This window comes from Aplidium turbinatum, chromosome 6, assembly GCF_918807975.1.
Source record: "Aplidium turbinatum chromosome 6, kaAplTurb1.1, whole genome shotgun sequence".
Lineage (NCBI taxonomy): Eukaryota > Metazoa > Chordata > Ascidiacea > Aplousobranchia > Polyclinidae > Aplidium > Aplidium turbinatum.
In genome coordinates, this window is record NC_137477.1 from 25,685,652 (window position 1) to 25,697,791 (window position 12,140).

The 12,140-nt window shown below is 37.7% G+C and overlaps 1 protein-coding gene across 1 annotated transcript; it reads right to left on the reverse strand.

Moving 5' to 3' along the window:
- Positions 1 to 577: 577 nt before the first annotated feature.
- LOC145772060 (lysM and putative peptidoglycan-binding domain-containing protein 2-like) lies at positions 578 to 4,988 on the reverse strand. The gene has a single exon (XM_082583871.1). It carries the CDS (start codon positions 4,904 to 4,906, stop codon positions 4,394 to 4,396), a length of 513 nt encoding a protein of 170 aa, XP_082439997.1. The 5' UTR covers positions 4,907 to 4,988; the 3' UTR covers positions 578 to 4,393.
- Between the last annotated feature and the right edge of the window lie 7,152 nt (positions 4,989 to 12,140).

Genomic DNA, 12,140 nt, shown 5'->3' on the forward strand with positions numbered 1-12,140 from the left:
TAGGCTGCACATATCACCGTTAACATGCTAAAAACGAAGTGAACTAAAAAGCTGTTCCTTTCCTTGCAAAGCTGTAAAGGCCTATCTATTCCACGATTTCTTTTGCTGGAGGTTAGGTGTTATACACAGGCCCGGATTTAGGGGGGGGGGCAGGTGCCCCGGGCCCCCTGATTTTTGAAGGGCCCACCTACGTGGAAAAAATGTGATTTTGTGTTATTTTTCTTCCTTTCAGCCTTTAAAGTTTCTGCAGATTGCTGTGCAGTGCTGAATTAATGCTATTGTAGACGTAGAGGTGGATTTTCGCGCCGTAGGGTTAAAAAATTTTTTTGCAGGGGGGGCCCCCCGATCTAAAAGTGCCCCGGGCCCCCCATCAGCTAAATCCGGCCCTGGTTATACACATTGCACTTATAGACATTTGTTTCAAGTAACAGACGAACCAAACTCAGTTGGTAATCAACAACGTGTACAAGCGTTGTATCAACTTAAAACGTATGTAGGTAAAAGAATATTATTTGTGAAAGTGTGAGGTGAGCATGGCCTTTAAAATGTCGTTTAATATCTTACAGTGAACCAGGCAATGAACATTCAACAACAGTTCCATGAACATTCAACAACAATTTATAAATCAGCATGTTACATTGGTAACCTATACAAAATGTTTAGAAAACAAATAGCCTACAAGCTGTCGCTGAAACGTCATCAAGCAATATAATCCCGTTGAAAATATAAGCATGAAAACAAGGACAAATCCTCTTAAAAGAGGACGTATGGTAGCCCTATTGCTGTCGATAGTGACGTATTCTCGAGCAGTATTTCCACTTTTTGGTCATTTTGAAAAAATTAAAAATAAATGAAACATTGGACTTTGGGCCTTGCCTATGCCACTGAAAACAAATTTTGTTCGGAAATTTTTTTTTGAAATGTACTCTTAAATGTTCAGTTTACGCATTTTAATGCTTAATTCCAGTTTGAAAATTTCATTTAGTATGCCTTCAAAAGCATTTTTAGTTTAATTAGGCTACGTATTTCTACGTTGAAACTGCAAGTTTGTTTAAGTATGTCGGGATTGTCATTCAGTTACCGGGTGTTGCACCACAATATCCAACAAACGCTACACGAACATGATTGCGCTTACGTCATTTCGAAAACCAACAATCAGCTGAGCAAATATATTGTGAATATCACCAGGAGCAGGAGGCAAAATTAGCATTTCAACCTGCGCTCCAAAGCAATGAACGGTACAAAACACAATTTCATGATGAAAAGATAAGTGTCCAATGAAAAACAATAACGGGAAAACAAGATCGCCTACTGTTTGAAAGATTTCCAGTTTTACAAAATGTGTGAGAATGAGAACACAAGTCTCAAAATTATCATTTGAATAAGCGTAAAATGCTAAATTACAAAAAAATCGACTCTTTAAACCAAGAGATTGGCACAAATGTCAGCATTCGATGAATGCAAATTAAAAGGGCTGTACTATCAAAATTATAAGCATGCGATGTTTCTGGCACAGCAAACAGACTGCACCACAGTAAATGTCTTTCGAAAACTCAATTCAACACTAAGCCAAGCTGTATTCATTGATTTATTCCCTTTTCCATTCAAGATGACAAAAACATTCTGTATACAAACAACACATACGATACAGTAAGAATGCACCACCTGCATGTAAATTAAGCAAAAAAAGGTACATAAATTTGTAAGCCGAAGTCTTTGTGGCGAAAACTTATATGAATGGTGAGGTCGAACAATCGCAAGTGACAGGAAATGATTTAGTCAAGGTTATATGACAATCGACAAATAAGTTAAGTGTTAGAATGAAGCAATTTGGAGAAAATGCGGCAAAGTGTAAACAATGATACCGTACCGATAGGAGAAATGGATTAATCGCATGATAAGTGTGGGCTGAAGGAAATTACATGAAGTGATTCTGCCTGTGCATTGATACGTGAGGTAATTGAATCTAATGTTGACTAAACAAAATGTGGAGGCAGCATGTTGCAGTAAACACATCATAGATCAGCTGACTATGCTTGAATTAGAAGTGTCAATCAAGGTGTGTACTGTGTATAACAGATGTTCAATAAAGTGTCTGATACGTGGAACTCAATAGACATTTTACACAACCGAACAATTTATCACATGAACACAACTTCACTGCTCATTACTGGAGTTATAATATCGGGAGTCCAGCATCCTCGGTTTTAGAACCATTGGTTTACTGATTGGACCGCAATAAGAAATTGTGGTATGATTAAACATCAATCAGAGATCAAACTATTTACAGTGGCCCAACTAATTGATTTGAAGACAAGGAGATTTCGAACAACAGCATGCTTGATACATGCAACACGGTACACCTAAGGATGCAATTTTACTAAAACGAATCATGCATATTACCATGACTTCACGTTTGTGCAAGATGCAAAAAATCTGAACAAAAAGCAGCAAATGTATATTTAACACAAAACTTTTTTGAATATTGTTTTTTCAAACCATACAACAAAGTAACTCACAAATTATGAAGCGATATCAAGATATCTTTCCAAAGTATGTAACCATACGAATACGAACGATCAATTTGCCATAGTCAAAATTGTAAGCTGAAACTCCTAAACTTGCTAAACACACATACTTGACAATGTGTAAAATTTTGTAAGTGTGCGTGCTTTCCTACAAAACTTATTAGCCTAAATATGTATGAAAATATTAGCTTAACTTTTGTAAGTTAAAATGATTGGTTAAAACTTGAAAGTCAATTACACACACACTGACATAAATAAATGGAAGCCTTGGAAGGTAACTATGGATAAGTCAATTATTGCAAGGTGGGTCACATATTTGCAGACCAATTTTCCTTAGTAACTTTTAACTACGGTATTTTACACTTTGTTAGGAGTTTGCTTATGTCACAGTGTAATAAATTAATAATCTCAATTCACGCTTTTCACAGTTAGACTGTGATGAGCATAAGCATGCTTCCTAGTTCTGGCTACACCAGTACAGGCTGTACACTGTACAGCCCACAATAACTTGCAGATACTGTTCTTCTCTGGAATTGCCTATACCCAGACAGCAAAATCCATCATTTGTAAAAATGACATAATTTTGCTGTTGACGGATTTTGCTGAGTAGTGATGTTTTTTAGATTGTACATATTCAAAGCTAGAATGCAAAACTAGTTTACAACAGAAACGCATCAACTAAATAATAACAATGGTTAACAAATTTTTACCAATTTTTTTAATCAGAGATGCAAGTAAACTTTTCTAGGTGATTTTTATGCTGATTCCAAATCTGCACTCGTTTTTTCTCTAGCACATCAGATTTTCAAAATATTCGCACTTTAATATTTTACATATTAAGTATAATATATAATACAGTAGACTTCGCTTAACTGGATCACTTCGGGCAGAGGGCTTTTAATCCAGTAAGCCGAAAAGATACAGTACCGATTTAAGTTTTATTTAGTCATCAAAGCAAGCCAAGTTGTAAAAGAAATAATGAAATAAGAACTAATGGTAATATTCATTTATGTATACAGTATTAAAATACAGTATTATTTCTGCTGAATAAAACGCAATATAGTCGCCTGTTTCAAGTCAGCTGTAAGCACTTGGCTTGATTTTTTTTCCAACTTTGCCAACAGATTGTCATGGTCTGCGAAACCTCGTCCCAGCAGACCCTGCTTGAGAGCATTTAAAGCATTGCGAGTCTCTGTGATACTGTTTCAGCGTGCAATCAATGCCGTGCGAATTATGGGATTTTACTGTCAGTTTCGGTGCAAAAGTGATCCAATTATACGAAAAAAGAGATCCAGAAAAGCGGCATACATTTACATTGAAAATGCACATGTGATTTGGGACTTAGAAAAATGATCCAGCTAACCGAATGATCCAGTTATCTGTGAGCCACGGAGTCTACTGTATTTATGAATTAGCCAAACTTTGTTTCATATTAATTTTTTCAAAATATCCTATAAATTTTCATTTCTTAGCTTTGCTATAGGCTACTGGTGTACAGTAATAATGTTTTGAAACAAAAAACTGCAATTTTAATCAGCGTCACAAATACGTTTAAGAAAACATAAAGCCATCTCTGATTAAAATTTGCTGTCAACCAGTGTAATTTGCACCAACACCAAGATATAAATCAGAACAATTTGCTACTTGAATGCACAACAATGTTTGTTATCTTGGAGATCAATGCTCTGTAGAAAATATTATTTTCTACTGGCAGCGGTACACAAAGGTCATCAATCATCATACGATCACAACCCATGTCTACATATGTAAACATTGTCACCTAATACAAAGTCAACGTAAAAGAAACACAGTTGAAAAATGAATAATTTAATAAAAAACGCATTTTTAAAATGCTAATAAAAATGTTATAGCTGAAATACTTCATCACTCGTATTTATTTTAGAATGTGAAAATACAGTTGCTGGGTTTGTTGATGTGTCGTTGGAAGACTGAGTGTGTCGTCTGAACCCATCTGTTTTTGAATCATCTACAAATTTGTAATTCTTCACAGCCTTTTTTCCTGCGTTTATTTTAGAGTCTAATTGCTGTAAAAATGATGAAACATCCATTTCTTTTTCAATTACAAGTTCAGATTTTGGAATGGGTACCCCACCATTGTCAATATTAGAGGCAGAACATATACGTGGTGCGGGCACTAACAGAAAATTTCTCAAAAATATAGAATCAGAGCTGTACAGTTTATTGATTCGACGCAGTTCATCAGTTGTTGAATTGTATTTTAATGCTAATCCTTGCAAAGTGTCCGATGCTCCAAGGTAATGCTTTACATAGTGTGCAGTAGATTTCTCAGTAGACCTGACACAGGATCCATATGAAGTTGCTTTGTTGGATCCAATAATAGCTTCCCATTCACTCATTGTGCAAAATAATTTCAGTATTTGCAACTTTAATGTGTGCTATGGCAATACATATGCCAACTAACCTAACATACAGTCTATCCTGGTATTTCAATTGAATAAAACAGTATCCTGGCACAAAATAAGAAAATGATTTGTCACACATTAAAATCTGTTACCATTGTTCATTTCATTGAAAATTTTACAGGCATTTTATGAACACATGAAATAGGTCAATGTGTTTATAAAATGCCAAAATAAGATTTAAGGTAAGATATGTTCCATATTATCTATACCGGTATGCTATTACCATACTCAGTAAAGAACAAAGAGGGGAGTCATTGAGCCATGGACTTACAGTAGTATTTGCTTAGTCTGTAGCAACATTGCTTATTGTTTTGACAGTGCTATCCAAAGCATATCAAATAACGTACTCTATATAAAATTAATAAAATCCTTCTTTAAAAAGGGGGCATAGGCTATTAGCCTAACTCCTCTAGTTCACTTTGTCAAATCTTGTTTTACATTGTTGTTCACTAGTCTAGTTTGAGGAAAAACTATGTGCACTACTCAAAGCTCGACCGATATATCGGTCAGCCGATATTTATCGGCCCATATCAGGAGTAGCCCATATATTGTATAGGCTATTTTTCGCTGATAAACATCGGCCAGTAAAAGCACACTCAAAGCCAGTCATACATGCCTTTAGAAGAAACACAAGTTGCTTAAACGGGCAATTAAACTCTCTCGTTTTAATTAAGTATCCATTTTTGCACGCAGCACGTGGGTATGCTTTTGAATGTCTTGTTTTGTGCACGTGGAAGGGCGCTCTTCTAGCTGCCTATTTAATTGGTGCTGCCTGGTTGTGCTTCTGTATATCGGGCTAGTGGCGGTGACACCGGTGCGAATCCTAGTAGAAACTCCTGTCGTGTTGGACTGATTTACGATGACAAAAGATGTTCTCTTTTGGCGGGCATGAATGCTGAGAAACTATGTTTTTTGAACTATAATACAATTTGAAACTGTTGAACTTTGATTATTGAATTGAACACAAAAAAGTATTGCATTTGGTTGTTTCTTTCTTGTTTGGTGTTTTTTGTGATTAGTGTTAAGAATGATTTTTCCATTACAGCAACCAATGCATCAACTTTGTTGGACTGGTTTGTTGCTTAATAACTTTGTTGGTAAAAAATTTTTCGTAGTTGATGTATATCGGTTGAAATATATCGGTATCCATAGGCGTCATTTCAGGGGTGCGAAGGGTGCTTGAGCACCCCAAAATGAAAATCTGAGGTAACAACATAAATGCGAGAGCACCCCTGGGTCCTGGTTTGCATACAAAATACACCGATTCAAATGGAAATTTGCATTGCTAAATACCGTTTTTTTTTTCTTTCTTGAAAGTCGTTTCACCAAAGCGCAATATTTTCAGTGTTTTACATTTGTGTGTGGCACGCAGCGCCACACATATCAAGGGCAGACATGATTGTACTATTGCGTAACAATTAAGCACAAACACGCGCACTGCGTCAAGAAGTGCCGTTCGAGAGAAAACAATTTGTCTGGCTCGAAGAAAATTGCTGTTTTCTACTCAAACGTCTACAAAAACATCCTGCAAACGGCGTCAGATGCAATCGTTAGCCGTTTCCCTTCTTCATCATACCGAATGGCAGACTTGCTACGAGAGCTGCTAGAGAATCCCACAATGAAAGAAGCCGATGTTACGAAAGTAAGCCAATTTTATGATGGTGATTGGGAACGCAAGGATTTGCTGCGTGAACGCAAACAGTGGTTCGCTTGTTGCAAACGTGACGGTGATGTTGTGACAGTGAATACGCTACGTCAGAAATTCATTGCACAGCCGTCAATGGTCGATATAATGCCAAATATATATGCAGCTTTGGTAACTTACATTGTTATGCCGACTTCTTCCTGTGAAGCCGAACGTTCCTTTTCGTTATTACGACGCTTGAAGACCTACCTTCGCAGCACTCAAACGCAACAACGACTGAACAATTTGGCCGTTATAGCCTATAGGTAGTTATCGCGAATTGGCGGAGAAATTAAACATGGAAGAACTTGTCACGGAGTTTGTTTCCAAGACAACGACCCGCAGAAACAAATTTGGATGTGATTAATTTATAGCAAGCCGCATTATAAGGCAGACGTGAACAAATTAAAGTCGAATATATTTCAATATTCAATGTAAGATCACTTTCGCCTCGCATGTAATACTTGTTTTCATTTCTATCTGATCGTTTGACACACCGTTGCAGTCTATTCGATTACACATACGACAAAATTATCTTTTATGTTGATTCGACGTTTCATGACGTAGGCTAAACATGGTTGAATTTACTATTAGATTGAGTCATTTGTTTTAACATTTTCCATCGGTCAGGTTTTCAATTGATTAGCCTATATTGACAATTTTCGTAAGATAACTTAGAGCACCCCTAATTTCAACAAATTTTTAAAAAAAATTACGCCAATGTCGGTATCGGCCTAAAAATTTCATAAATATCGGTATCGGCCTGAAAAAGTGATATCGGTCGAGCTCTAGCACTACTACTTATCACTTCTTCTTTTATTTAAGACAGGATTATTCACATTTCAGGGCAGGTGATGGTAAGCCATGTGAGTGTAGCTTAATGGAGTGCTACTGTACCATGCAGTCCATTTGGTGCCTTGTAAATGGGACAATCAAGAACGACATGGTCACCAGTTTGTTAGGTGAGTGAGTTCGTGACTGCAAAACTGAAGATACTGACTTCTAAAAACTTTTATCAAGGAATATTTATGACTTCTTTTCTTTTTACTGGTGTTTACTGTTTATCACGCATGTGCAAACTTACAATCTGCAAATATATATTAGTTGCAGTGCATGACATTATGCTTAACCAGTTAAGCATCACCTACGTCATATACTGTTTCCAACTGTTCACTTGGAACTGACACCAAAGGAATATGCCGTTTTGAAAGTTGATGGTTCTACATTGACTTGTCAGCCACAACATAATCCGTCACTCGCAATAGAAAGAAATGTGGTAAAAAAAGGAAAAGTGACTGGAAACTCTGATTAATCTATCGCAAAAAGTCATCGTTATGGCAACAATGCACATGCACTTTGTTGGATTAACACAGTCTGCTTGGATGATGTGTTTATAAATGTTTTGTTTTCTCAGGCTTTGGACAATATTCTACTTTGAAATTGTGTTATATACACAGTCCTCGAAATTAGCGGCGGCACACAACAATTGCCGTGGTAAATGCCGCCGCAAACGTCATAATGGCCATTCTGCTACGGCAATAAAAATGCCGTCGCAAAATGAGCATTTAATTCGGACAAAAATTGTTCAAAATTTCTTCCTGTTTGGTTTACTCGCAGCGTGAGTTTAATCAGCAGAAACATCACACCAAGACCTCACCTCGGACTATTTTACTTGCTGTGTTCTCCTTTGGTCTCTGAAGCTTGTAATGTAGAATTGTAATCTACAAAATGCAGAAAAGCATGGATTTGAAACTGCTCAAGTAGGCTTCTTGAATGAGGCAGCTTTATTTTGAATTTCCTATCTGGCCTGGTTACACTTGAAAATGACACAAGCTACAGTAGATCAATTACTCCAAAAATGATATGACCCCGAGAGTCAAAGCAGTGCTGCGTGATCTTGAGCCGGGCGCGTAACCACTGAGCTAACAGGGCGGACTTACGCCTGGCCAACGCAGTTTTTGAAGTCAAGGTTATGTTGGTCAAGCAAAAATAGTAGGCCACACGCTTAGCCAAACGCAGCAGCACCAGTTTTTAAGTTAAAACAATAGAAAATTGATAATGCAGAAATCAGTAAGCTTAACAGCATCAAATTTAAAGTCTTGAAGCAGTTTAACATCGCTTACCTTAATACGAGAATGATTCGTTCTTGATGAGATACATTTGAAGTTACATATATACTATGATCGAAAAATGCTTGGAACTGCCTATTTCATTCAAAAATTTATTTTTTTTTAAGTTGGTACACTATCATTTTAGTGGCAAAAATGGGCCCCCTTCAAACGTGGAAAAAACGAAAAACTACTCATTTTTCCTTTACAATGTTATGCTAGGGCAGTGGTTCTCAACCTTTTTTCTTTCGTGGCCCACTTTTGTTTGCATAAAAGTTCTGTGGCCCATTCAGTTTTTATGTGAGAAAAAAATTACAAATAAGGTTTATAAACAAAAAGCAGCAGAACATTGCCTTTGGAATGTTGCTGGAATCCCCTTGTTGAATCCAGGCGCTGACGCGTCACAGTATCTTTTTTTCGTTAAAAAAATTCACATCTTCATCCTTCTTGTAATTTGGATGACTAAGAACTTTACAACATAATACGCATTGTCCTTTTTCTTTTCTGTTGTCAAAAATTGATGTAGGCTGCAGGGGCGCCGGAACGATTTTTGACTGGGGGGGCAAGATTATGAAAAAAGGGCACTTTTGTGGCTGAAAGGCCATTTTTTTGAACTTTCAGGCAAAGAACAATAGCACGGAACGGCATCGTGCTATGTTATAATGATGTAACTTACTGTGATACAGAATTTTGTGTGGTGAATATTATTTTGAGGCAACAATGAAACATTATAATTAGGCTAAAACCGAATAGCAGAAATTGTTATATTGCAAAATGTGCAGTAGCTTACATGACTTTAAACGGGCATCATTGCCCCCCTGCCCCCAGCTTCCGGCGACCCTGGTAGGCTGCATACTGAATGTAATTTTTATCAAACTTAAAGATTCAAGTACTGTATTGTCAATTCCTCCCCAAAATAATCCACAAAATGAAATGCTGCGGGTAGCCTACTAAAAAGCGGATCTGCAGAAGTTCAACAATTAAGACTACCGCTTATAAAGATGGCTTAATTGTAACCACAAACTGGTAGTCTATTACATCATAAAGTGTTGTAAAAACTGAGGTGATGTAAAACTGTATGCTGCAAAAATTAGAATGATTATTGCCACTTTGTAGCTGAAAACAGCAGCATCATTCATTGTAACTAAACAAACACACAAATGTAAATTTGACTATAGCCTAGTGACAAAAATGAAACAAAATGTTTGAATAAATCTTTCAGTTTTTAAAATATGTCTGTGGCCCACTCAAAATGCTTCTATGGCCCACCAGTGAGCCATGGCCCACTGGTTGAGAACCGCTGTGCTAGGGGGAAAAGTTGCTCGACTTCCCCTCTTTTGGAGCCCCTGGCTCATCATCATCATCATAATCCATCGTCGGTTTGTTCCCCACTAGTGGGGGTGGCCGATTGTTTCCGCGCAGCAATTGTCTTAATCCCTTTTCTCCATTTCACCATGTCCCTTGCATCTTCCTCCTTCAGTCCGACTTTTTTAAACTCATCCTTCACTTGTTGTTTCCACGTTCTTCTTGGACGACCGCGTTTCCTCTTCCCATCCACCTTTAGATCTAGTGCCTTTCTAAGAAAACTTCCTTCCTCCCTCCTTATCACATGTCCATACCATCTTACTCCATTTGCCCTTGCCAGTTGGTCTATGGTCTCTCTCATCTCTAGCATATCCAACAATTCTTCAGTCCTTTTTTCCCTTCTTGTTTTCACCCCACACATTGCTCTCACCATTGACCTTTCCGTTCTTCTCAGGATTGCCAGTTCACTCTCTCTCAGTACCCACCCAGTAAACATCACATTATCGGGCCTATACTGTTTTTGTATCGGCGCGTATGGGGTGTATGGGTAACGTTTGCACCGTATCGGGCCGATACCGGTTACGTACCGTATTGTATCGAGAAACGGTACAGTTTTTCCGGTACAAACCCAGTATCGGCCCAATACAATGTTATAAAGTTTGTACTGTACAGCGTCTGTAAAGGCAATCCGATATCGGCACAGTACAGTTTTGTAAAGGAAAAACTATACAGTTTGTGTAAGGGCAATCCGATATCGGCACAGCACAGTTTTGTAAAGGAAAACTGTACAGTTTGTGTAAGGGCAATCCGATATCGGCACAGTACAGTTTTGTAAAGGGAAAACTATACAGATTGTGTAAAGGCAATCCGATATCGGCACAGTACAGTTTTGTAAAGGAAAAGCTATACAGTTTGTGTAAGGGCAATCCGATATCGGCACAGTACAGTTTTGTGAAGGAAAACTATACAGTTTGTGTAAGGGCAATCCGATATCGGCACAGTACAGTTTTGTAAAGGAAAAGCTATACAGTTTGTGTAAGGGCAATCCGATATCGGCACAGTACAGTTTTGTGAAGGAAAACTATACAGTTTGTGTAAGGGCAATCCGATATCGGCACAGTACAGTTTTGTAAAGGAAAAACTATACAGTTTGTGTAAGGGCAATCCGATATCGGCACAGCACAGTTTTGTAAAGGAAAACTGTACAGTTTGTGTAAGGGCAATCCGATATCGGCACAGTACAGTTTTGTAAAGGGAAAACTATACAGATTGTGTAAAGGCAATCCGATATCGGCACAGTACAGGTTTGTAAAGGAAAAGCTATACAGTTTGTGTAAGGGCAATCCGATATCGGCACAGTACAGTTTTGTGAAGGAAAACTATACAGTTTGTGTAAGGGCAATCCGATATCGGCACAGTACAGTTTTGTAAAGGGAAAACTATACAGATTGTGTAAAGGCAATCCGATATCGGCACAGTACAGGTTTGTAAAGGAAAAGCTATACAGTTTGTGTAAGGGCAATCCGATATCGGCACAGTACAGTTTTGTGAAGGAAAACTATACAGTTTGTGTAAGGGCAATCCGATATCGGCACAGTACAGTTTTGTAAAAGAAAAACTATACAGTTTGTGTAAGGGCAATCTGATATTGGCACAGTACAGTTTTGCAAAAGCAAAACTATAGCCTACAGTTTGTGTAAGGGCAATCCGATATCGGCACAGTACAGTTTTGTAAAGGAAAAACTATACAGCTTCTGTAAAGGCAATCCGATATCGGCACAGTACAGTTTTGTGAAGGAAACACTATACAGTTTGTGTAAGGGCAATCCGATATTGGTGCAATACAGTTTGGTAAGAGCAAAAGTTTACAGTTTGTGTAAGGGCAATCCGATATTGGTGCAATACAGTTTTGTAAAGGCAAAATTGTACAGTTTGTGTAAGGGTATTCCGATATTGGCACAGTGCGGTTTTGTAAAGGCAAAACTGTACATTTTGTGTAAGGGTAATCCCATATTGGTACAGTGTAGTTTTGTAAAGGCAATACTGTACAGTTTGTGTAATGGCAATCCGA

Bases quoted from the DNA above. Each gene is read 5' to 3' on its own strand.
- LOC145772060 (XM_082583871.1), bottom strand. From the start codon at position 4,906: ATGAGTGAATGGGAAGCTATTATTGGATCCAACAAAGCAACTTCATAT.